Raw genomic sequence first — 27,980 nt, 5'->3', positions numbered from 1 at the left:
GAGACGGAAAGGTTGTTCATCCGGGTACTTACTCCGGAGGCGCAAAAAGAGTCGCCATTTTGGGAATGTGTATTTTGTTACCGTGTGCGACATTGTTAGCTGAAATACCGTGGAGACTCATTTTTTTGTGGAAAATGACTTGATACGATGTTGACAGTGGCATGTATACGTCGAATAGCACAACAGTTGTTGTAGATCACTTCGAAATTGTAGGAGCTCAACGCTGACGATGTAGCAAAGATGAGGCGACGCTTGAAACCAAAGTGAGGCATTCCCCGTGCTTGCAAATTTTGCTTTGCAAACCTTGTGCTGTGTGCCAAAGCCAGACTTAATTGTGTGATGTGCGAACTGAGGAACTGAAAATGTCACCACAGAAGAACGTTTCGGCTGCATCTCTACAAACTATGTGCAGCTGCTTGATGCTGCTGTTGTGTGGTTCAACCCTTGTAACAGGTAAGCTTGGAAACTAGACAGGATCACAGCTTTCGAAACACACATCATGCATCTGTTCATTGAATGAAAACACGAATGATTACTTTTGGAACTTATTAGCCAATCGTGCGGTTAGCACACTACTGTGGTCTACATTTACTGCTCATGAAGGTCGCCTTATCGTTTGAGATTGTGTTGCGTCTTAGAGGAACGTCACGTTGTTTGCCATGCAGCTATTCTGTCGTGTTGACCGCCGTTCACAACGACAAGCAGTTTCCTATACCGCCACAAGTACAATGTTACTGTGTGAAAATAGTAATGCTACGACGATGATGCTAAATTACGCTCTTCTTGTTTAGAGCATTAATACTAGACGTCATTACCGGTGTATGTGCACAAATTGTCAGTAAGATACCGGGCTAACCTGTTACTACACATAATGTGCCAGAAATGACAAATCAAAAACATCGCATTTTGTATCTTATATGAGACAATGGAACATGATGGAAAGTACCTGTTCTGAAGCCGGAACACACAAACTGACGAACACAACCCTCAAGATTGAAGTTTGGCAGTTGTTGAAAAAGCCAGACAGTGGCACGAATTGAACTATGCACCTCTTGCTTCCCAGTCAAGTACACCAACCATTACGCTAGACTGGTACGGCTTATAGACAATTTGCCAAGGGCCTCATTCAACTAGCAGGACAGCCTCTTCACGTTCTGTCCAATATGAAAGATGAAAGTCACTGAAAAGTTTAGCTAGCTGTAGGAGTCGAACCCACATCTTCTGGATTGTCCAACATGTTTTCTCATATGCACCCATATGTATATAACACAGCAAAGATATAAACAGCTCTGCAACACAGCATAAGGCAGTGCTATCTAGCATGATGGGATGTTAGGTATGGTGACACGGTTGTTGATGATGATGATGATGTTGGCTTTCCCTTTGCATCGGCCCATCGGGTGGACTAGCCTAGAGTTCGTATATGTTTGCTGTTTACTGCTTTTATCCGCTTCTTTCCACCACTACTCAAGTCTCCTTTTAGATGATCCAATGTATCTATCGTTGCCTAAACCAACCGTTTCAGGCAGGGAGCTCGTTTCTGTTCTGGGGGAGATGCGTTTGCAGTCGAGCACTATGTGCTTAACGGTTTCCGCCGTTTCTCCGCAGATGGAGCACTCTGTGTTCGATTGCTCTTTGTTGATCCTTGTTCACCATTCTCTGGTCCTCAGTACTTCCACGTGTGCCTAAAAAATTAGAGTGCTTCCAATCGTGTTATCATAGCACCTTTCTGCAGGTTTGCCGACTTGATGATGCAAAATACAGCCATCCCGGTGCCGAAAAGTAGCCATACATAACAGATAGTAGCCGCTGAAATAGCCATCACGCCACAAATATAAACCTTTTGTTTTAGGAACACTACATAACACTGGAACTAGTGAAGTACGGCTGAAAGGCAGAAACAATCAGTACAGCAGCAACATGCTTCTTCGGGTCATACTTGCATTTGACGAAACTTACTTTCATAGTTAAATGTAATACGAATCAGTGGCATAGCCTGACCTCCAAGGTGGACGGGCGTGCGAAAACGTGCCACTTACTCTCTCTCTCCCCACTGCTGATCCTGGGTGTGCCCACACACACATTCATACCTGTGCATACAGACGTGGTGTGAAAATCCCCCCCCCCCCCCCCATATATACAGGGTGTCAGAGGATTTTCGGGCACAGTTCCAAATCTTATTAAAAGTGGTACATGATAACAATGCAAATTGGCACAGTGCTGTAGTTCTATCAAAAGTTTTATTTGAGCGTGTCCTCTATGTTCTACCTTAAATGTAGGAGTTACAGGCTGCAGAGAATAAGAGCCCATGCATGTTGCGTCGGGTGTTGGAGCGCTGTGTCCAGAACCGATACTGGCACATCAGTTTCAGTTTTGGACACGGCACTACAACAACTGATGCAGAAGGAAATGGGGAACGCCTAAGCCTAATGTCGGCGGTGTAGGACATTCAACATGCATGGGCTTGGATTTTGTAACTCCTAGCATACTGACGGTAGAAGGCTGAGGCTGGCTTCTGGAAAGACCCTGCCCTAAAGATTTGTGCTTCTGTGAGATTACATTGTGTACGAGATACTGTCAGGAATTATCTCACTTGAGGTGAAAACAGTAGGTTGAAGTTTGTAGCATTTGTAACAAAGCACTTATAAATTGCTGTTCATGCTTGCGCATTTGAACTGCTTCATTCACTTTGGATGGCTTTGAACTCGAAAGCATGCATGTGTGTGTTTGTGCATTTTATCAATCGATGGAGGAACAGGACTAGGAGCAGAAAAGTTGTGTCATTTCATAGTGTGGAAGGTATTTTGCAGGCTACTATTGTACTCAGAGACCCTTTTCTATACTGCTTTTTGTGTCACATCAGACAGTAACCATTTAGTATATTCCAGAACCAAAGATGCAACTTTAGAGGCAGAGCAAACATATGGTGACAAATCGAATTTTTTCCGTTAAGTCATTTAACCGTGTAGCAAGTTCCAATGCATAGCATTTACCATTCCTGTGGGTTCCGCAATTTTCTAAAATTGAATAGTGAAGGAAAACTTAAATGATTGCCTTCCTATGTACGTAAAGAGCAGCTGTTTTGCAATTGAGAAGTCCTTGCAAACATTTTTCGAAGGCACTGTTCATAAATAACAGTTTGAAAAAAAAGTAATGAAAAATTTGTGGCTATAGCATTATTTCTTGTTGTTTAGCGATAAGCCCGGGTACGTCTGTCAACCCGCTGATGCGATGTGAGTACTACAACGAGACGCTGTGCACCAGCACCAGCAATGGCTCTGTACCAGCAGGCTGTAGGGGCACGGAGGAATGCAAGCCTGGGGAGAATGAGAAGGGGAACCTTTGCTACGTTCTCTGGCAGAACAGCAGCAGTTCACTAAGTATAAAGCTTAAAGGTGTGTTTTCTATGTCAATTTGCAGTTTTGGTACATGTTGTTTGTCCTTGTCAATTGATATGTACTTTGGTGTCTCAGGATGTTGGGTGGGAAACAACCATGAGTGCAGCAAAGGAAAGCATTGTGTGGAGACAAGACGTGAACCCGGCGTCCAGCTTCTGTTCTGTTGCTGCGAGGGCGATATGTGCAACACCAACCTCAACCCTACTGCCGTGATTACAGCTACCTTACCACGTGAGTTATCGGAATGTTAGCAACTACAGAGGTTAATTATCCACCTCAAGGAATTCTCAGAGTGACCTTCGTCATAAAGAATCCCAAGTCTTATACCAACTGTGCCATGTGAAGCACTTTTCTTCTTTTGACTGCTTTGTATTATGAAGAAAAAAAGAAAAGAAAGCGCCAAACTGAAATGTAGGGTCAGCCGCATGACGTTTCGGGTTTAAGGTTGTTTGTGTAGTTGTGTGAAGGTTTGGTTCAGAATGTATAGCAGTATGTCCTGGCAGAAAGTCAAAATGGCTCCCGGAGTGGTGCTTTTGAAGCCCTCTCGTTGGCGTTCTTGGGTAACAAGACACCTATACAGTGCTTACAATCGTCCCCTGTTCGTACCTGAAGAGAGAGTAGGAAGTCACTGAAAAGGTTAGCCAAACCCACATCTTCTGGATTTCCTGGATTTTCTGGATCTGGGTTCGAGTCCTTCAGCTGGCTAACCTTTTCAGTGACTTCCTACTCTCACTTCATTCAGTGACCTTAGGCACTTGAGGCTTTGTGTCTTCAGTGTTCCAGCCTCAGAACACCAATTTCCATCGAATCCTGTCCCTACATCGCTTTACTTATGCTCTCATTTCCAGTAGGACACCACTTTTTTTTGTCTTTTTTTTTTCCCATGCTATATACTGTAATCACCCGCCTTTCCTGATGTGCTGCAGCGAAGTAGGGGCGATTAGCATGCTGTGAAATTTGAGAACACAGAAAACAGCCCTATGGTTGAATTTATGCAAGTAAGGATGACCTAAAAGTGAAAAAACTGGCATACTGAGAAATGTGGGCTGTACTAGGAAAAGGCGAAGCCCTGCAAAAACATTTTGATTCACATTATCGTATTGTATTCCATGTGTGCTTATGTTGAAGGAGAGGAGTTTTAGACTTGAAAGAAGTTGTGATAAGATGGAGAGGGAAAAATGTTGAAAACACTGAACGTAATGACTGATGCGCTTTCTTTATACCACAGCAACTCAGGCAGCACCCGTCAGACTGGCTCCCCGTGGCCCTCGTACAGAAACAATTGTACTGAGCACGGTGACTCCACTCCTGGGTGTAGCAGTGATCCTGGCAGCGGGTTACTATGTGTACCGGCGGCACAAGCTTTTGGGCGGGGGACACTTTGATGAAGTACCCACAGCTGAGCCCACACCATTGCCTTCACCCATGATGACTCCACGTGCTCTACAGCTTGTTGAAGTCAAAGCTCAGGGGCGCTTTGGGGCTGTCTGGAAGGCACGCTACATGTCTGGCTTCGTTGCTGTCAAGATCTTTCCAATACAGGTTAGTGATTAGCGCCGGTGCTTGTTTTCTGGTTAGTATTGATATTGTTTGCTAAATTGTTCCAGTGTAGCTTATTCATTGCACAAGCAGAATCTAGACAAGTCTTGCTTTCTGACGTGTGGTGTGGCGTTCTTCTGTGGCGTGACACTCTGACGTGATTGTGACATTCGACGAAAGGGCCGAGTGCCATCTGCGGAACTGAAACACGCAACATTTCCAATGCTGCTCAGACAAATACCATGCAAGGGGTGTTGTCAGCATAACAAGTGTTGTACAAATAGACAAGCATATGCACACAGCCTCTCTACATGTGCTCTCACATTCTGTTGGATGGTAATAATGCCGAAACAACTGTCCAGTGTTGGTACGGTGACATTTGAGTTATAAAGTCATTCTCAGACTTTGTTGTATCTATCTTCGTGCTTTGCAACCCTTTGTGTGTTCAACCTTATTTGCATATATAATTAAGGCCCTCTGTTTTCCGCAATTCGCGGAATTCGGAATTACAGTAGAATCTCGATGATAGGATCACGGATGATACGAATTTTGGGGTGATACGAATTCTTTTCCGGTCCTGGCCGGAATGCCTATTCTTCCCATGTATTCGAGTTCGGATGATACGAACGCGTTATCTTGCCTTTACGGATGATACGAATGAGCCGAGGATGCGACAGAGGTCGTTCCCCCGTGACGCGAGAGTGCGCTGCTTCTTCTTTGCTTCATGCTGCTGCTTCTTTCGAAAAGGGAGGGCGATCCTCACCACGGACTCCCTTACATCATGTAGCGCAATGCAAGCAATGACTCCTTTTGGTGGTGGTGGAGGAGATAAGATCAAAGGGATTGCACGGCTGGGAACCTTATCTCTGTTTTGACCTTTTTACCCCCCTCGCAACAATAAACTGCGAAGCTGTGTGACATCGCTCTGGCGGAAAACAGCGACCAGAACACGGGGAGGGAACATATCAGGACAACTTGTGGCAACATTATGCGTCACCATTCCGCAAGTCGGCTTCACCTAACGCCTGCATGCTTTTGGAGAAGCTCGCTGTAGACCACTGTCGCGCGACTCGCAGGTGGAAAGCACGTGCTACGTCTTTTGAATCATCTCGCATATTTGGGCAGCATTGGCCAAAAACGGAGACACAAAAGCGTTACGACCGACCTCTTTCAATGACAGTAACGGAAAATGAACAGTCACTGTCTATTTTCTTGCCTCAATTTTTATGTTGGTTTAATTCGTTTCATACGAATTTCGGATGATACGATTTTACGTATCATCGAGATTCTACTGTAATCGCGGGATCCTTCGTTTCGCACAGAATTTCACGGAATCCCTTATTTTTAGGGGTGTGCGGATACTCGAGTTCTCGAATTCGAATCGTATGTCAATCACTCGAAGTATTCGATTCACAAATCCCAGTATTCGGGTTTCCGGATATTCGACTTTTCGACAAATACAAATGAAACTTCCCGAAAGTGGGCTTCACCTGACACTTCCCTGTAGAGGTGAAGCCAGCTCTACAAAATTGAAGCCTGCTTTACGAAATTGTCCATGCTGCAGGACAAACACAGATAGATTGTAGTTTAGCTCAAGATAACATTCGTGCATGCTTCGCCTTAGGAAGGGGCGGTGACAGTGGGGGATTTTGATATGATGTCTGGGAGGTTGCCTTCAAAAAGTTAAGACTCTTAAATGATGCCTACAACCCAGGAACAAAAAAAGGTATCTTAAAGATGTACCTTTCCCGGGGCATGTATTGTAAGCTCCTTCCTATGAAGTTCCTATAAACTCTGTAGATGCTGAAAAGTCTTTCAGCAGGTATAAAATGATTGCAGACGAGAGACCGCATCAGAGGAGAGCACAAGATATCATATATTGTGAGGAAGATCACCGATCGCAATCATCCCCATCACTCTGACCATCGAGCGAGACTGCGCCCAATTCATTCTGGTCTCGGCTTCCATCCTTTCCTAAAATTTCATAAAATTGCAGATTCAAAGCACTTTTGTGGCTCAGCATTATGTATGTAATGCTGAGCCACAACAGTAATTTGAATCTGCAATTTTATAAAATATTCTTTGTTCCCACATTATCCAAGAAAATAGTCTTTCCTGTTTCAAGCAGCCGTTGACTGCTCGACGCGGAAAATCGTGTAATTTACAAGTCAGTGCCGTGGAATTTTGAATTTGCCGCAGCAGAAAGCTGAGGGCCTTATATATAATGCAACACATTGTGGGACAATATGGGATAAATAGAAACGGGTGAGATTCCTGTGTGCTGCCTTACTCAGAGGATAAATTCCTGTGATTTCATGCTTCTTTTATACCTAGGATGTCATTTCTGATGCATAAGCTGCACTACAGTAGATCTCTGCTAGGGAATCCCACTTTAGAGGGCTTTTGCCATTTTCAGGCATTGTCCTCTATACCAATGTCTGAGTCTAGAGGAGCATATGTCTTTCCAGGAGACCTTACTGTCCTTGCTCTTTGGATAAAAAAGATGCATTACCATCATGGAAACACGAGCCACAGTGGTACTAACAAGTTTTGCTTTGCTCCCGTATGTCACAAGAAATTGGGAGAGAGGGGGTATGTATACAAGAGAGGGGATTCAATGCGTAGGCCGCATAAGTTAATAAGCCACTGCGTAGCATCAGAAAACTTTTTTCATGAGATAATCTGCGAATTATGCCCCTGAAGTTATGGTAGTCTGATATCCAGCATTTTTGTGTAAGAGGTCTGGTCCCAATCAGGTAATTTTTGTCATGTGCAGGACAAGAGTTCGTGGCTCGTCGAGCGTGATATGTACAGACTTGCCCAGATGAAGCACGAGAACGTATTGGAGTTCCTTGGTGCTGGCAAACATGGAGACTGCTTGGATGCTGAGTACTGGCTAATAACAGCCTACCATGAGCTCGGATCACTTTGTGACTATCTAAAGGTTAGTACACATGCCTTTGCGTGCTCGTTGAATTCCCCACTCTTTTTGTTTGTCTGCATAGAGTGTGTGTGTGTTACAGGCAAATTTAGTGACATGGGGAGAGATGCTGAAGATCGCAGAGTCCATTGCATGTGGTTTGACACACTTGCATGAGGAACTTCCTGCCACCAAGCTGGAGCCCTTTAAACCTGTCGTAGCCCACAGAGACTTCAAGAGCAAGAATGTGCTGCTGAAATCCGACATGACGGCGTGCATTGCAGACTTCGGGCTTGCAGTAGTGTTTCTGCCAGGAACTTCACCGGGTGAGGCTCACGGGCAGGTACGTGTGCGTCCTCTCTGCGTATACCTTGCATGCTTGATAAAGGGCAGCTTAAACTTGACATCAGTATTCGTTATTGGAGCCATGTACCTGACGTGTACCGCTCGTAAAACCTGAATCCAGTCAAACCTCGTTACAACGAAACGCGATATAACGAAATTCGCGACAGAACGAAATAATTTGGATTCCCCGGCAGAGGGTCATAGACATCAATGTAATTTAAAGGGGCACAAAACAGGTCGAGGAACATTCTCCAATTATTATGCCCAATGAAAGAACATAGCTCACGATACCCAAATGTTAAATTCTTTTGCTTCTAGCGAGCGTCTTTAACAAGAAACAATGCCATTCAAAGAGCATAATCCGCGCGAGTCTCTCCTTATCCTTGGAACCGAGTCACGTGATTATATTCCAGCGTATAGCAACACCGAATTCTAGGCGCTGGAAGTGGGGGAGTTTTCGCTCTCCTAGCCAATGACGAACCCCACTGAGACAAGCTGCAGCTTGCGAGGGAACCGGTTGTGGGGACATCGCGGTGACCTCGCGGAGCAATACAGCACCGTAGTGAAAAACAGTGAAATATAATATTGAGGGTTTTTGGTACGGTTTGAACTGGCTATCTTGGATTTGACAAGTGGGAATGTGTTTAGAGTTGAACTCACCTCTCGATATTACAACAAAATTGATGTATAGGCGTCCCACATTCTAAATGGCTGATGATGCGCGACGTCAAAATGACGTGTCGCTATTGTCGCCAGGAGATTGCAGGGCGGAGCATAAGGGCGAAAGAGTGCAGTGAATATTAAGTCGGTTTGGCGTCATTATTTACTTTAATTAATAAAACAAAGGGCGCAAGCAGTGTCCTGTTCCCGCGGCGAAAGATGGCACGCGCGATTAAGGTCGGAAGGAATCTGGTGCCTACAAAAGGAAGTCTGAGTCATTGGAAGGTTAGAGATTTTCTTCCGAGGCTTCTCCTTTTGGCGCTTGTTTTGGACTGTGTGGTTGCAGCCAAATAAAAAGAGCACGAGACGCAAGCCGCCATCGCGCGCGTGTGGGAAACGCTTCGTTCGCGTGGCGGCGTATGTGACAAAATCAGCCTAGATGATTTCCTTGACGGGGACAAACATGCCGTAGCAATGGAGAGCCTTACGGAAAACGCACTGTCATTGACGTAGAGGGTTTGCGGGAGATCTCAACACAATATGGAGAAAGCTGCGGAGGCTTCGGCGCCGTACGAACAATGCGTGATACTGCGTCCTCTAGGCACGACGCAGACACGTATAACTGGCTATTTCACGCAACAATAAAATGCCGTAGGTGCACTTTGGCGCTGTATTTGCACTTGTTGTCATTTTTCACGAAAAACTTTTCCGCATCGTAGCGGGAGTTATCGACGGTGTATGGTGTATCACGATGTATCACGATGTACAGTGCGCGCCCTCGCAAAGGTCGTGATCCGGAACCTTCAATTCGGTACAACGAAATGTTCGATACAGCAAAAGAAATTGCGGTCCCTGTGGGTTTCGTTATATCGAGGTTCGACTGCACTGGACGCTGTTGTAGGTGGATATGATGGGATGCCAGAAGCTGCATATGCAGGGTATCACAAATTTCTGTTAAAATCTACTTATGTGAAAACTATGTGGTCAACGGTATTTATCTTCCGTAAACTTTTGCCAAGACTTGTGACCGCTTTGATCACTTTTCAGTTGCAAGAAATTGGATTTTTCTATTTGTATTCCAAAATTTGCAAAGTCAGTGTAATTCGTTTTTGTTTTGCCAGAAGCACAGAACAACATCAGATTTACTCCATTCCATTACAGTCGAACCCGTTTATTACGACCTTCGATGTAATGATAACTCCAGTATTACGATATTGCTTGTTCCTGTCAGCTCACCCATTGAAGTACACGTAAACAAGACTTCCAACGTAATGATAGTTACGAAAGCATGTGCTAGCCTACAATTCTCCAGCAGCCGAACAAACGCACGAAAATTGGGAAGCAAGATTTCTTGATTGAGAACAAACGAAGGAGCCATTTGGAGCCGCATCCTTGAATAGCACTAAATTACGGGCGCAGTGCATATAACCACGCATACACACACGGATTAGATTTGTGCATTGCAGAATGCATGACTTCGTAGATGTATGTGAGAAGTAACAGAGGTTGCTCCCTCACCACATCGTTCTGTCTCTCAAGCATTCTGTGATTTGCTGTGTGTTACGACGGTGTCTGCAAAACCTCGTAAGCGCCTTTCTTTAATGGCATTGGTTTCTGCAATGGAATTGGCAGACAGTTACGTGTCACCGCTCAAAAACAGGTAGACAAATGGACCCCTTTCTCCTTCGTCAGCACGCATGCAGGTGCTTGTCCTCCTCTCCCGCCTCCCACATGCTTCCTAGCTGGTAGGAAAACAGAAGCAAATGGTTGGGAAGGACACAACCTACTAGATTATAACGACCATGTCATAATCTGCAACCCCTACGAGGAGCCCGTCCGCATGATCCGCTAGAGGCGCTACTCATCGGCCCGCGAGATCTACACCATGATTGGACAATGGAAAATTGTATTTTGAACGTGCAGAAGCGGACTTAAGACTACCGTAGCAGACACCAGCAACAGCTCCTGTGAAAATGTGTAGAATGATGATGATAATCAACTTCAGAATGAAACATCTTCCCTGGACTTGTACAAAAACACTAAGGTAAGCTGAAGTACAAAGTATTGTAGAGGTTGAAGAAGCAATAACTGGGCTGATGAGTAGCGTCACCCCTAGCTTCCAAATGCGGTGCTTGGAAGGGGTGCCTATGACATGGTCGTTATAATCTAGTAGGTCGTTGGGAAGTCCACCACCATTTGGTGCATCGGGGATCCGTGCCTGCGTGCTATACAGACACTTTCAGTGACACAAGTGTGCTGTACCAATGTATCAACCAATGCGGGCACACTGTTGCATCGTCTGCAGCAGCCTGTGGCTGTGGGCCTGGCAGCATATCACACGTGTGCTCACCCATGGTTCCTCAAGCACGGGTGCCTTTTTTTTCTACGTCTGCTGGAAACGACGGCTGCCCTCTCATCTATGTAAAAGTGGTAACTTCAGTTATCCACGTGACTTTTTTCCCCCGTTATCCAGTACACAAGCATTTGTTGGCGACACACGTATCTCATGAGAGCGGGAAGTTGGGCCAAAAATGCATGGTTCTGATTTATTTGTTCAAACTTGACATAGATACATAGGTGCTGGTGCACCTGTTTTGTTCACAGTTCTGCATTTGTCCCCACTGAGCATGGCATGAATGGGCTCCGATGTTTCCTAAAATTGTCCACTGCCGTCCATCCCATTTTTTGCCAATCTTGTTTCATCTGTGTCCTATAAGTCACCTTGGTTTCTTTTTTGCCTGTCTCGGTGTCTTTTCAGCTCACTGTTATTTGGTATCTTTCTTGTATAGCTATGTCGTAGAAGTCACGTTTCACCACGAGCTGTTCCTGAACCTCAGGAAATGACAGAGTCAGCCGACTAACAATTGCTGTGCTCACATCGTGGATCGTGACAGAAACCGTGTGTCTGCTGCACGATAAGAGCTCGAAAAGTCGAGAGGTTACAAATCAGGCAGAATTAGTCTGATGATTAGCATGGAAGATGGAACTCTTTTCAGCACATACTCAGGCTCAATGCAAGTCAAAACGTTGCTGTGTCAAAACGTCAATAAACATCTTTGTCCAGAATTCTCTTGCGATACTCTTCGACGAGCGGAAGAAGGAGACCAGCACAAACCTCTGATAGTGCTGTGAGTAGGGTTGCCACCAGGCCGATATTGTACCGGCACGGCCGGTTCTTTGCTTGCTCTGCGGTTGCCGGTAGGAAGGTGATACCGGCAGCCTTTTGCCGGTATTTGTGGCTCAACACCTTTCATAGGGGCTTTTACGGGGTTTTCCTTTCAACACTTCACTACAGCTTGAATAAATCTGGAGCACAGACCCAACTCCGTAGTCACTAGTCGTTTTCTTAGTTCTTCATCATTGTTGTCTTGAGCGAGTACGCTCATTCTTTCTTTCTCTCTCTCTGTATACTCTCCACTCCTCACCCACTTTCCCTTTCCTCCGAACATTTCCTCCTTTCCTTCTATTCCAACTCTTCTCCCTCAGCCGGTATTTTTCACTACGAAAGGTGGCAACCCTATCTGTGAGTGCTACGCTATGGATGCAAAAAGACCGCTTAGATTCAACTGAATCAGCACCTTAATCGAGAAAAAGTGCGCCAGACATCCTCCTCCAAGACAACCTCCACCATGCCGTCGATTTTCGCTATGAATGCCAATATCTTTTGCACAGGCGAACCTTCTCACCCAGTGCCTACAATGATCAAACTCCCGTCGACGAAATACCGTGCCGAGTAAGGTGACTTTTCCTCCGCCGTACGAGGGGGGGGGGGGGGTCACGTGGCTCACACGTTGTCATAGAGGTGATGGCGCCCTCTGAAGCAACGGTGCGGTGTGTAAGAGGCTTCGGGGTGTGACTGTAGCGTATCTTATCAAGCAGTCATTGAAGTAAAATTAGACTATATCATGTTTTTTCAAGGCCAGGATGCCCAAAGAGAGAAGGGCATTTAGAGCAGCGTTTCCCAAACTTTTGGCAGTGACGGACTCCCGGAAGCGACGAGAACCAAGTCACGCCGCCCCCCCACGCACACAAATATACCGGGATATGCGCTGTGTACACTGCATTGCTGTTGCAACACACTACTACGCCATTCCGTACTTTTTCTTCGATGGTGCACTGCTTGTCAACTCTCAAGATTGATAATACCAAACAGAGGTATCATCTGTAGTGCCACCATCGCTGCAAGAGGTCCGCAGGCTGCCAAATATAAAATGCGCTAAACACAGGAACACTCTCAGTCAGTTCGAACTCGAAGCAAAACGATATGATGCACTGTATTTCCCATGCTAGCGAGTGCATAACCAGCAACCACGTCAGCTGCTGCGTGCTCTCGATACAGCTTCAGAAACGATTCCGGACTGGTTTCTTCTTCTGGTTTGTATGTGTATGACGCGGACAAACGTGCATTGCAGGACTTTTCTATCAGAAATTAGAAGCTAGCCGTTGAAGCATGCTTGTAGCAATTTTGGAAGTTCTGGGTGTTTAAAAATCGGGCAGCATGTACGAGCGAGTGTTTGTGGTGACGAAAATCCTCACTGAAATGTGAGAGACGGTCGCGGGCAGTCGCGGACCCCCAGGGGTCCGCGGACCACTCTTTGGGAAACACTGATTTAGAGGACACTGAGAATACAGCATTAAATTATGTCGCATATGCTCTTGATTCAAGGTGGGCACACGGAGGTACATGGCTCCAGAAGTACTAGAAGGAGCCATCAGTTTCAACCAGGAGGCGTTTCTGCGCATCGACATGTATGCCTGTGGCCTTGTCTTCTGGGAGCTGGTGTTGCGCTGCTCTGCACAGGACGGTACGTTGCCATTACCTAGGTCCTTGAAAACCATCAAAGAAGTTCCCAGATCATCTGTATATCTTGTTTGTCCTGCATTCCAGGTCCAGTGGATGAGTACACGCTGCCCTTCGAAGAAGAGGTGGGTCAGCACCCGACCCTGGAAGACATGCAAGAGGCGGTCGTTCACAAGAAAGTTCGCCCCAAGATCAAAGATCACTGGCGTAAGCACCAGGTAGGAAACAATTTGTAAATCCTAGGTACGGGGAGATTTACCCAAGCACAACATTAGGGCCGGCGTCCTTGGGGGGATGAGTGTGAAATTTGCGCCGTTTGTATTCATTGTATAGTTGCGTTTCTTTCAAGATTTCTGTAGATTGGATGTGGAATAACAGTAGGTTTCAGGGATAACAGGTTTCGTTCATATTGTTGTGGTCCTTGAGGGTATGGGAAGGATAGGGAAAAGTGCGCAGACAGCAGCTGATCGGTTGGTGGCATGTTATGAATGGGGCCTGAAGTTTTAGGGTTTATCCCGATTCTTCCCCGAATTTGAGCCCCAATTTGAAGGGTGCCTCATTAGGGTGAAACAAATTGCCCTCAGTGAGATGTCTGTAGGAATGTGCATTAACTTGTTTGGCAGCAAATGCAGTTATGCCACCGTTTGTACCAAACCAGTACAGTTAGTTTGAGTAACCGAGCGCGGTTTCTCCCCAAATTTAGCGTACTGGAAGTTTTTCCACCCAAATTGACATGAATTTAGAGCACATGTTTATATACCCGACTCCCCCCCCATAACACCAACTACATGCAGTCACATGCATCGCAAGAGCCAAGCAATTGGATGCATCTTGCGTGTATTTTTCGCAGCCCCAGCTGCTTTATTTTCGTTTTTGGTTTAATCATGGAGAACAATCAGAACCGTACGAATGCTTGTCTATTCCATAAATTCTTTGTGCTGATCCATGCGTGGCTTGGCCCACGACAAGAAGGGACTAGCCAAAAGTGTGACTACATCCACCAGCACGAATTCGGTGAAGCATGAGTTCATGAATTTTGTTTCCATTATTGTTACCGCCCTTGGATTTCGTTTCCATTTTGGTTTCTGGTAATGGAAACCAAAGTATTTTTGTTTCCGTTTTTATTTTCATTTCTCACGGAATCAGGTTAGTTAACATCTTTTGTTTCTGTTACCATTTCTGGTAACGAAACCCGCTTACACCGTACAAGGAAAACCCAGAGAAAACACCCAGAGAGCACAGCAGGTGCTGGGATTCGAGTCCAGGTCACCTCCCATTCTCGGCAGACACCCTGTATATATTTGTAGATCTCACTAGATCAGTCCTTTTTGTCCAGAAAGTGTCTTCTGGCACCCCTTCAGGCAGGTCACTTGCCCCCTGCCCTCCTGTAGTTGCTTGCCTTGCCCCACACGTTGTGGCTATCTTGAAAAAAAAAGAAAGAAAAGAAAGTACTGCACTGTGTCTCGGATGACAGATATCAGGTCAAATGTTTTGCCCTCGGGCTTCAACGTCGGTGACTTAACAGCTCGTTGACATTGCTGTCATCAAATGCTATCAGATATTGTCTGTGCTCTTTTTTGTGCGCAGTTCGCTGGTGCTACTACTCACAAGGCTGCCGGGAGTATATGCAGATGCGCCATTTTTGTCTGGCCCTTTGGTTGTTTTGGTTATCAGACTAGCTTTATCCAAAATGTGCACAGAAATGGAGTTGTACCTTGAAGAAGTGGTCTGAAATATTGCACACAAATATGTACTGGTTATTATGAAGACTTATCAGAGCTTTTTAAGTCCACCAAAAGCAGTCAGCAACTCAACCTAGTACTGGACGGCTGCACTGTCCAACAATTTTTGGGTTGGATATTTGCAATTTGGGCAAAATTAATTGTTGTCAAGTTACTAATTTTTCAAATTTCTGTGGCAAATGGGTGGGACATGTTTTTGCAATTTTTAGGGCACGCATTGCATACAACATGTGGCCACTGCCCATAGTCCGGTTTTGTTGATGCTGTAGCAAAAGTTAAAAAAATTAACCATGTTGGTGTCACACCCCAGTATGTGAAGATAGAGAGCTTGCAGTGATAAAAAGCTGCCTATGACTCATGTGTTGCACATTGTAATGTGCATGTTGACGAGGCACTGCTGCATTTGTGTTGATGCTGCAGATGTGATAGATGGACACCAGTTTTATACAAAAGCAAGCACTACCTTGCAGTGTGTTAGTGTTTGTAGATTCTTCGATACAGCTCTCAGAAATGTGCCTCATCTTCCAAAAGCTGCGCCTGCTGACTGGGTTCTGCCATTTACTCTGGCAAGGTAGCAGTAAAGCGCTCGAGGAGCTATTGTACGCCTGATATTTGTACAGGGTTGTGGCTGAAACCTCAGTGTTTTTAGTGCATGATTACTCCTGGATGTTATGGAACAGCCCAGGGGACCTATTCAAAAGTAATACCGTAAAAGTAAGACCGTCAAAAGTAATCGAGCTCGATTACTTTACGTCACAAACTGTTGGGCAGAGCCACCAGAACACGCTCTGCCCATAGACTCCGCCCTTATTTATCCCTAGCCAGTATCCCTAGCCGTCGTCCACCGGTGTCTCTAGCGCATGAACAGTAGGAAGGTCGCGCTTTCCTATGACATGGGGGCACCATGTGCTATACTCATACCTGCCAACCTGACGAACTCAAAATTCGGGAGATTTCCCTCAGCGTGACGGGAGGGGGGGGGGGGGGGGTACGCATTAATCTTCTACACTCGAAACAGCATTGCCACCGACTGTATTGCGATTCCTCTATGTCTTATGTAGCCACTATCGGCTGGAGCTACGACGCACTATAGTTGCTTACATCAACCGCAATTGCGAAGTCGCGTCGTCTCAAGCCCTCCAACATTGCATTTTGCGCAGCCGCGGCCATTTCACCGATGATACCAGTGGTCTTCGTCGGTCCGCACATGCGGCTCTTCGCTTAGTCACATTTTGGGAACATCTTCCGGAGCAGCAGTCACACGTGGTCGCTAACGTCCTAACGTTGTTATGTCCAACCGGAAAACGCGTGAAAAGGCACTTGGCACGTATGAGGAATACGTGCAGGTATTTCTTCTGTTTGGTGAGCGCCATTAGGGGAGACGAAGCTGCTGTACGAGACTAGACTGATGATAGGACAATATTCTCGAGAAACACAGGCACAATGAGACACGCGATCTGCCGCGACCTCCAGCCATGGATAGTCATGCCACGAAACACGTATTACGGGCTTTCTAATTCTTCAGGAATGTTTATGCAGCTTGTAAAGGAAAATGGGAGAAAAAAAGCCCGAGAACCCATTTTTCCAGGAGATTGGAGGACGCGTCCGTACAATCGGGTGACTGAATGAAATTCGGGAGTCTCCCGGATAATTCGGGAGAGTTGGCAGGTATGTAGTATACTGAAATAAACGACAGGGGGAAAATGAGGGAAAAGTGTGGCGCATAGGTGTAAACGTGTATTACAATTAATGTGATGTGGTGATATTCCCTTCACTGTGGAATAACCTTCATGCGCATAGATTGCGAAAAAATGCGCATTTTGCCACGTTGGGAGTCAAGTGGCGCCACACTGTAGGCTATGCACTCTACGGGCACATATCGCATGTCGCCACAAATTGCTCTTTCACGATACAACCTACAACCTTCCGCTTCCGGCGAGAACACGCGGAGAGGCGGCCTCGCTGTGATATGTGCACTCCGATAAAGCGTGAAGATTGCAGGATCAAGGACTCGACTATTGGTCGAGGATGCTTGGCATTCACTTCTGTTCTTCATGCCTTCTTCACGTAACGACCAATGATAGACGAGAATAGCTCCCCAGATGTGTACTGGTAAGATGTGTGCTCAAGTAGTCTTGTGATACGAACATAACAGTAGGGGAAAACATGCGAAATATGAAAACAGTTTTAAGAACATATTTGCCAGTCACATGAAAGGGAAGCTCTGCCAGGCTCCAACAACTCCCCATAGAGCCCATAGTTTGAGATAATTCACACAACACTGGGCACACGACCAATGAGAGTGCAACGTTGTAGAAATTATGCAATGCCAGTCGGCCAATCAGGAGCCTTAATTTTGGCTGGCCTTTCGACCGGTTCTCGCTACCATTGACTTCTACCGGATTTCACGCCTACCGCCGTTACCCGATATTCAAAATAACTGAAGCTTCTTTTGGCTAAAAGAAATATTTATTTGACACAAAGCACTGATTCGAAGATCTGATACATGGGTGCACTGTGAATACAAAGTCCACTGCGTTGCTGACGCACTGTAACTAAGCTCGAACTTGAAGCAAAACGAACACAGCTCTCGAAATCCGACGGGGCCCGCGCTTGTTCTTCACACTCCAACCGCTCCAACTCACGAAGCATTCCAGTTCCGGAGTTGATAGACTGTTCGTGGGATAATAGTCGTGTCCAGGAACAGCACAACACACGTTGAATCACATCGACGCATGAATAAACCAGCGAACACTTTTACAAACTGTTCTGCCATCACCGAAACATGAAACACAAGAGGACGCCTTGCCGGCCGATTTTATGATGAGCATCTTCTTTCGTTGTTTGCAGAGCGGAAAAGGTGCCTGTGTGGCACGTAATCGTAATCCTGTCTTTGTTGTCAGGCCTCAAAATCCGACGGCGCCCGAACGCGTTCTTCACGCTGCAACCGCACCAGCCCACGAAGCATTCCAGTTCCGTAGTTGATAGACTGTACGTGGGATAATAGTCGTGTCCAGGAACAGCACAACATGCGTAGAATCACAAACTGTTCTGCCGATTGACATCACCGAAACACGGAACACGAGGACGGACGCCATGCCGACCGATGCGAGCTATTTCGAAACTATGCTGAAACGGCCGCCGGGACGCTGCACACACATGCGCGCGTACAAAATGTGATTTCAAAACGTTGTCGACCAATCGGAGCGCGCACGCAGTCTGGGCCAATGAGCTTGCAACGTTGTAGATTGGCGCAGTGGTACATACTCTACAGCCGCATCCTCGGTTACCTGAGGAGGACTGGCTCTGCCACTCTTTCTATATATAAGATAATGTAGTAGTAAGCAGTATTGTGTTTGTATGCTGAAAGTGTCAGGTGATATGTTACTTTAGTTGAGCCTTGTTTCCCCAGGGTCTGTCGTTCCTTGCTGACACAATTGAAGAGTGCTGGGACCATGATGCAGAGGCAAGACTTTCTGCAAGCTGCGTGCAGGAAAGGGTCTCTTACCTGTACAGGAAGCTGCCTCCACCATTCAAAGGTGACCTAATATAAACATACTGGCTCGAAGCATTCAAGAAAGCATCGTCTGCTTTAGAAAATATGCTTCGGTACAGGGTGTCTACCAGCCTGGAAAACCAGGAATTGTCAGGGAATTTTGATACAACTGGAAAAGTCAGGAGGTTGTCGGGGGAGTTGCCAAAAAACACCTGAGGTCATGGCAAACCACAAAGTGCGATTACGATACGCAGCGAATCGCGAATGCCGTGGTTCGGCAGTGGCGGCAGAGCAATGTTGCAGCAAGTAGCAGTTTGCTAATACGACAAGCTTAGAGGCAGGAAAGTAGGGCAGCCTCACTAATAAGTGACCCTTAACAAAAACAGACAAGGGTAAAAAATGAGGTACAGTACGAAGTCTCCCTACTGCAGGAAAAAAATTGGTTCGCTCAAACAGTAAGGAGAAACATGTACTATTTGTATTCTGTTTGTTTGAATATGATCCTTATTGCATTCAGTTATTCAATAAATGATAGATTTTATGAGTGATCTGTATCAAAATGTAGAAGCAGGCATCAACTTCGTTCTTTGTCTGTTTTCTGTTCCATGTACCCAATGGTGTAAAAAATACGAAATACAGTAGAATCTCGATGATACGAATCTCACGGGGTCGCGAAAAAAATTCGTATAATCTGAAATTCGTATCAAACGAATTAAGCCAAAATAAAAATTGAGGCAAGAAAATAGACAGTGACCGTTCATTTTCCGTTATTGTCAATGTTTCGGTTGTAACGCTTTTGTGTCTCCATTTTTGGCCAATGCTGCCCAAATACACGAGATGATTCAAAAGACGTAGCACGTGCTTTTCACCCGCGAGCAGTGGTCTAAAGCGAGCTTCTCCTAAAGCACGCAGGCGTTAGGTGAAGCCGACTTGCAGAACGGTGACGTGTAATGTTGCCACAAGTTGTCCTGATATGTTCCCTCCACGTGTTCCGGGGCTCTGGTCGCTGTTTTCCGCCAGAGAGATGTCACACAGCTTCGCGGTTTATTGTTGTGAAGGGGGTAAAAAGGTCAAAACAGAGATAAGGTGATAAGGTTCGGGGCCATTCAATCCCTTTGATCTTATCTCCACCACCACCACCAAAAGGAAAGTCATTGCTTGCATTGCGCTACATGATGTAAGGGAGTTCGTGGTGAGGATCGTCCTCCCTTTTCGAAAGACGCAGCAGCATGACTCGCGCGCTCTTGCGTCACGAGGGAACGACCTCTGTCGCATCCTCGGCTCATTTGTATCATCCGTAAAGGCAAGATAACGCGTTCGTATCATCCGAACTCTAATACATGGGGAAAATAGGCGTTCCGGCTGGGACCGGAAAATAATTCGTATCATCCGTGATCGTATCATTGAGATTCTACTGTATAACATACATAAGTACGAATAAACCCAAACAACCTTGTGGCTACATCCATTGCCATTTCCAACAGCATCGCGAGAGTGCGCACATCATGCTCTTGATATTCAGAGCAAGATCGAAGTTATCAGCAATTTTGAGAGGGGTTGCTACACAAAAACTGTGCTTGCGATGAAGTAAGGGATGCCGAAAAGTACGCTAACAAGAACTCTTCGCGAAAAAGACGAGCTGCATGATGCCTTTAGTGCTTCATGATTTGGACCGCAAAGAAAAAGACTTGGATTTGGTGACTACGAAGAGCTTGAAAAAAGCATGCTAGTGTGGATAAAGCGTGCCCAAAGTCAGAATATCCCAATGAATGGGCCAATTGTTCGTGTGAAGATGGAACATCTCAATGAGGACTAGAATAAAGTTGAAAATTGTGTGTGTATTCCTTGCCTTTGATGCAGTAATGCGCATAAAGACTGCTTATAGCTTCTGCACTCCTATTTACAAATTACATCCTTTAACGTCTTACACACAACTCAGTAAATGGACACCAGATGCAGCAGAGTTTGAACTGAAGGGAGTCGCTCTGAAAGAGGGCCTGATGTGCTGGCAGTGCATAGTACTAGAGGCATCCGAGACGCATCATCACCCGCCAGGCCTTGCTGCACATTCCTGGTCATGCGATGCCGGAAATACATAGGAAGTGTCTTGATCCCTTAAAGACTCTACATAGGGGAAAATAACGTACAGTGCTGGACAAAAGTTTATGGCACATTCTTCAGAGTGACATACTAGCACCGTATGGTGCCGTACAGACGTAGACAGGTGACTGGGGTACCTAGGCACATGTCTGTAATTCCATACAGACATATTCGCTGCTGGTGTGTCACTCTGAGGAAGGAATGCACCGGAGCGTGTGCCATAAACTTTTGTCCAGCACAGCATTTGGCACCTAGGTTGGGGTGTGTCGATTAGGCAAGTAAATGCAGTAGCTAAAGCTTGCAAATATCATTAGAATAATAAATCGCACCTTATTTCGTATCGAACATTTGCGGTACTTGCACACCTAAGTCTGGTCTGCTGGAATATATTGGAGCGCGTACATTAGTGTGTAAGTAGTAAGAGCTTAACCTTTTTCCTGCAGAAAAGAACATCACAGCAACATATGTGCCAGTGGTGGACATCAAATGTGCCCTGATGCCGTCTGTGCTGCTGCCGCCCAAAGAGTCGAGCATGTGAAGGGGAACATTTCAAATGCCTCCCCATGTGATCCCTTCTGTGCCGCAACACAGGGTGCTTACAATACACGAAAGACGCTCCTGAGTGTTCCAAAACTATGGCTTAGGCATGTGTTGCCATGGAAAGGAGGCTTTCCTTGACTGCTGTACAAAGAACAAAACAAGGACTTGTATAATGGCGCCGAAAATGTCGGACATGTACACAGAGCGTGTTTCACATCTAGTCAAGTAAGCGGAAATATGCAGCGCACAGTGCCATTTTCTTGATGTCAGAGTCATGGACTGTGTCTATGCGAGTAGAACAGTGAAGCAAGGTGCTCTGCAGTTCTGCAGTTTCTTTTCCTTTTGACATTTACCACATCAGGGGTTTTTAAGGCACACTGCACAACTTGTTTTTACAGGTGCAGTAATAAAATGGAAAGCATCGAATTCTCTCTGCGGGCATCCTGCAACATATGTCTGACACATTGTCAGACATGTCAGACATGTCTGACACATTGTCAGACTCTAAGTGCTTGGAGCAGTTAGTTTTACACATGTAAACTGTTACACGGAATGGATGTCGAAATAGGCATACTTGGGAGTGACGACGAAGTCAAGTTAATAATCCCGTAGAATTAGAGAGATTATTTTCTTGTAAACTTTGGTTAGCACAACGTTTTATTGTACTCAGAGAACTACTTTTGGGCTTATAGCTTGTTTGTTGCTGCCAAAAAAAGCCGGTTAGTTGATTATGACAAACATGAAACAACGAGAAACAGATACACTGACGGACAAAACACGGTGAACGTAGTTTGATAAAAGGAATAATGTTTTATGATTGGTAGGTAATCTCATTCATCATTTATTTATTATATGATGCACATTTTCTTTTCCTTTCTCAGTGTGATACGTAGGGACCCTGCACTTTAGCTACTTCCTTTTTCCTTTAAGCCTCTGGCTGTTAGCTTTGTCGAACAAGCAGATGTATTTTAAATAACATCATAGAGCACTTGTTGGAAACAGTGGCCATTGATGCTGAAGCACAACTATATGTTCCATTTAAATCAAACATAAATCATTTCATATTTGTAGTGGCTTGGGGGCCTTTGTGCAGCATTGCAGAAAAGTTACTGACTAGATGAGAAACACTCTTTTGGTGCATTCTTGATGTTTTCCAAGTGTCTGCTGTGGAGATATATGTAGTGGTTTGCTGTAGAGACAGGATAAGAGAATGCATAGGTGGTGCGACAAGAAAAGTAATTTTTGTCCTCCCAGATGTTCTTGCTAATATTTGTTTGTCATATTGAAGATACCACTTTTAGGAGGTACATGTTTTGAATTTATTTTAATAGCATAGCCAATATCAACCTCAAAAAATTAAAAAATGCTGGCATGTCTTTATGCTGTATAGGATATTGTCATGGGTGTATCACACGTCAAAATTTAAATTTGTGCGTCCTGTGGCTCTCCACATATGAGAACTGAAGAAATGTGCTATTACATCTGCAGCACTTCAACAGGATCGTGTTTCGGCAGCAACAAGTTGTTTGGTGTACACGTAGACGAAGACCTAGCACTATTTCCAGAGTTGTGACCCTGCTGTGTACATCTCTCGGTTCTCTTGTTTTAAAGGACTATAATGCATAGGGGGTGAAGCAAGACAAGATAACTTAAGGGTCTCAAGGCTGTGAAGCATGAAGAGATGTCAAAATGCTTGATATGCTTTGGGTCATTGGAAAGTGATACCATGCCTGTGACTGAACTTATCCTATGTTGTGCACATGTGAAGGAGTTTTAACCATCATCTTTGAAATTGAGCCACTTCATCATGTTTTCACCCCACACGAAACTGTATCCTTGTCATCAACATGCTTAATCGTTCGACAGCATAAAATGTTTCTTGTAGATACGTACATTTTTTAGCTTGAATTATGGCGGTGGAGTTGTTGATTTAATGGTATCACAAGCACCATAGCTCAGTTACGGGTAAAAAATATACTAAACGGCTTTTGTGTAGAATCGTTGGTACAGTATTTTGTTTAGCAGGACCGCTGTGCTTGCTACTCGGCGTAAAAGTTACATGTCGTCGGTTGCACCTTTGAGAAGGCCATGGCCTTTCGTTGCAGTGTCTCTTGACTGTATTTTGATTTGGAAGTCTTAAGCTATGATGGTACGCCGTTGGAAGATGTGAAATGTGATGCCAGTTTGTTTTGGCAAATATAAAACAACAGAAAAATTAGGTGCCCTACCCATAAAAACTGAAGAGCCAGAGGAAAAAGTGTGGTGCCACATGCACTTTTGTCGGTTGATGGTGCTTTTTCAGTGTGAACATCTACAGTCATAGATCACTTGACTGGCGCAGTGAAGAAGATTGTTTGAACTGGGTACTGCCCAGCCAGTTACGGTGTCCACTCCAAGGCTTTATCCAGCCCCTGTGACAGTACTTTTAACTCACAGAAGTGCAGGCTGACACAGCAAGCAACATTTTGAAGGTAGCGTGCATGTTTTACCTGGCCCTGCAGTCACAATTAGTGCAGCAGCCCCTATCCAGATTTCTGTTGGACGAAGCACTCTGGGGAACGCAGAAAAGCAGGGGGACTCGCTCATCACTGCCAACATTCCTCATTGTACAAAGTGTACTTTTTATCTTCCCTTCCCTCACATGTGAGAATAGCTACTTAAACTGCACAACGGGACTTGTGAGCATTAATGGTGCAGATTTTTGGGGCAAATTCGATTAAAGTTATCTAAAATGTTATTGGTTAAGTTCTCCTATGGCATACCTGAAGAAACTCTAGTTGTTATTGCACTTGAGCTCTTAAAAATAAAGAAAACGAAAATAGGAACTGCAATCGGTATAACATTATCTTCATTGGCTAAGCCCTGGTACTACATTCTTTCCATTATGTTTCCCCCCTTCTTCTCTCTAGTGTTGTTTTTTTTAAGGGAAAGCATGTTTTCTTTTTTTTTAATCATAGCTTGCCATTTTGCACAATCAAGAGCTAGCAAGTGGATTGAGGTTCAGTTGCACACCCTTAGAGTTCACTTCGACTGTGTGTTCTCATACCTTTTTGTTCTTTTTCTTTTTGTTTATCTGTGCACCATTGCCATAGACACAGATGATGATGAAACAGTAGGTGATGTGTGCATTGGTGTCAAGTGCTCACGAAAAGGTGCAGGTCACCAATGTACGTACCAATGTAGGCATATTCCACTCTTTCTTCCTGCTCTTTTATTATGTAGGAGTACAAAAATCCTGTCTTTCTGCTACAGACTTCAAAACGAGTACCTCTCTACGAGAGCAGAACTTTTATTGGCTATCGTTGTTGAGGAACGACTGCGAGGTCTGCCCATTCCAGAGAACAGCTGACTCACTTGTGCACAACAGCATTTGCAGCTCGTGAAGTTCCAGTGTTCTACTACAGTCATTTGATTTTTTTAGAGCACAACTTTAGCATTTTAAATTTTCTGTGGAATTGATCCCATCCACCTGCTACTGAGCGAACCTCTTTATAATTAACACCCGAGAAGACAGTGCAGAACACTTGTTTCAGAAAATTATCCGCCATAGATGACATGCAAGCGTGGGTGCCGTTGTGCAGGAAACATTTGTTTTGTGTTGTTCTTTTGTTTCCAATGGGGTATTCTTCCTCCCCTACTCAACATGTCAACCTCAGAACCTGGGAGGAGTCCTCTCAAGCCACCAGACACTGCTGAAGTGCCAAAACGCAAAATATCATTTTGTCCCAAAGCCTAACGGGTATGTCGGCCTCAGTAAATTGTTTCGCGAGTGTGCGAGGCCCATTTGTATATTTTTGTTCTGTGAGCATTTGTTTTGCCAGTTGCAAAAAATGAAACACACACCACAACATGAACTACATCATGCAGTGGGTGCTGCCGTGCTGATATAACAGTGTACCACAGTTCCTATTTTGTATCATGTTTGGGCAATGCCACGATTACTTGAATTTTGTTACAGATTTTGTTTCTGACATTTGCTTGAATGATTGAGTAAGAATCCTTTGTGTTGTCACTATAGGAGCAGTATTTTAGGAACTTACTACCTGACATGACTGAAACGATTTCAGAAAACTCCATTCTACATTTTTGTGCCCCCTCCTATTGTGAGGAAAACTGTACATATTACAAATAGAAAGGTGCCAGGGCTTTGTAAATGCTGTACAGTCTGCTTATCATGAGTCTGTCCCAGTGACCCTAGCTGTAACATATAAACTGTAGTAATAATTTTTTTCTTTCTTTTTTAATGTGTGTGTATACATTATGGCTCAGACATGAAACACTGTTGTGTCCGCACACTGGCGATGAATGCTTATGGCGGCTTCTTTCACCCAATTTCGGTAGCTTAAGTACAAAACTGTTACAACAGAACCCAGAAGTATCACTGACTGAAAATACATATACAGCCACGCGTATGGGGAGCTCTTAGGAGAAGTTCAGCTTTGTTCTGTGATTTCTGGAAGATCATTTGAGCAGAAATGTGAGCAATGTAGACTGAAACTGGTTTTGACAAGTGCCTCCTTATTTCTGCCAACCAAAGTTTACATTTGGGGTACATCATGTTGACAGTCTGTGAGGCATCAGAAGTTGCCACCAGGGCTCCTTCATTTACAATAAAGTGTGGAAATGTAGGCCTTGTTGTAGGACTAAATTCCTATTGCAGTGTACATCTTATAAAAGTGCATTAGAACCGCTAAGCTGGGCTGTTGCTGTTCTGTAGACACAGTTAGGTGCTCTCGTATCTTCATGTATATTATACATATACTACAGTGTTACATCTTTGACTCACCACAAACTCAACCACATATATTTCAAAAGAATTTCATTTTTCGTTTTATGAATGAGGTGGACTCTGAACTGTTTGAAAAGTACAAATCCTGCTTGAAATTTATTACATGAAGTGCGCCCAGTTTCTTGCTGTTTGTGTCACATAAATTGCAATTATAACTTTGCTTGTCTCAAGAATGCATTTTTTTGCAAAACATTTGTATCGCACAAGTTTTTGCATGCTGCTGTACATACCTCGTGTGCTAGCAGATATGTACAGCAGCGTGCAAAAACTTGTGGGATACAAATGTGTGATGGTTAGGGCCCGGGAAACTGATCTCATCTTCTCCACTGTTGGTGATTTCCACAGCACAAGGTATGTTTTGCTCATACGTACCACTTCCGTCACAAGGATGCAACTAGACACACCATGTGTCTGCTACAGTTTCCATTGGGCAAAAGCAGTACGTTTGGTTTCATGATTTTATAGCCTCCTGTTAAACAGCATTGGAATTGGGGGGGGGGGGGGGGATATTTCTCAGTGGATATTGTGAATGTTACGTGCTTCAGTTGAGACAGTATTTGGTGCAGGCCTTGGGTTGGCACTTTTCTAGATATTCATTTAACGTCGATGTCACAACCCTTTAACTTCAAGACCCACCATTGGACACAACTTCACGGTCACATCATAGGCCATCGTTCTGCATATGATGATGGTGAATGATGTGTGTGATGTGTGCATTTGATTTCCTATGGTGCAGGGTGCAAATCTCTCCACTACTACTTTTAAGTGATGAAACGTAAGCAACAGAAAAAGACAGTTTTTTGGGGCAAAATGATATACTGATAAATGATATATAATGATAATAATATAGATGCAGGTCAGCTGGTGGATGAACTCCATAATGAAAATGCCTGAGCATGGACAAAAAACAGCTCAAACCAGAAATAAACGAGGAAAATGAGAACTGAGTTCTCATTAAGGAAATATGAGGGGGCAGAAATACAGAACTTGAGAAAGCAGGTCAATTTGACCGGAGTCTGTGGACTGGCGATCGAAGACCGGTGATGCTGTCCTATGCACCGCCAACACGGCGTCCAGACGAGTGAATAGCCAGAGCTTCACCAAGCAAGCGTTATGCTGTTATCACTTGCCCTAATATAACATATGTTCCTCCACAAAGGGACTCACAATTTTGGCAATCTTTTAGATGCATGCACTGCGAAGTTCAAATCTGGATTTTGGCTCTTTTGGCTTGATCTTTAAAACTTCAAAATGCTAAAATGATGCTTCACTCAGGCTTTTTCATTGTGCGGTTAATTTGTCACCTGCTGCAGGAGTCAAACATGTCTCGAATTTATCTCTATGCTCGCTTCTCCCTTTTGTGTTCGCACAGCTATAAAGAAGGGAACGGAAGTAAGTTGCTACAGTTCTCGGGGTATTATTTTATGTAAGGTTAATGGTAGGTATGTAGCTTTGAAAGCAACGAAGAAACTTTAATATTTGAACAGAATGGAAGTGGTTGTAAATATGTTGTGCTGCTATAGGGTTCTGTGAATGTTCCTTGTTTCTGTTCTTTTTTGGGAGAGTGTATATCATTTCTAGTGATTGCTGTATCTTTCAACTGCACTCTGTATGTGATATGTCTTTTTTGTTTCCATCTTCCCACTCCTG

At 44.6% G+C, this 27,980-nt stretch overlaps 1 protein-coding gene across 1 annotated transcript; it reads left to right on the top strand.

Moving 5' to 3' along the window:
• The first annotated feature begins 21 nt into the window (after positions 1-21).
• LOC135385732 (activin receptor type-2B-like) lies at positions 22-26,489 on the top strand. The gene is made up of 10 exons (XM_064615213.1): positions 22-453; positions 3,195-3,395; positions 3,474-3,629; positions 4,627-4,940; positions 7,714-7,881; positions 7,961-8,200; positions 13,529-13,667; positions 13,751-13,881; positions 18,818-18,944; positions 21,445-26,489. Exons 1-10 carry the CDS (start codon positions 363-365, stop codon positions 21,537-21,539), a joined length of 1,662 nt encoding a protein of 553 aa, XP_064471283.1. The 5' UTR covers positions 22-362; the 3' UTR covers positions 21,540-26,489.
• Positions 26,490-27,980: the final 1,491 nt, after the last annotated feature.

The sequence above is a fragment of the Ornithodoros turicata genome, chromosome 2, assembly GCF_037126465.1.
Source record: "Ornithodoros turicata isolate Travis chromosome 2, ASM3712646v1, whole genome shotgun sequence".
In the NCBI taxonomy this organism is placed as follows: Eukaryota; Metazoa; Arthropoda; class Arachnida; order Ixodida; family Argasidae; genus Ornithodoros; species Ornithodoros turicata.
This window is presented reverse-complemented; position numbering and strand designations above follow the sequence as displayed.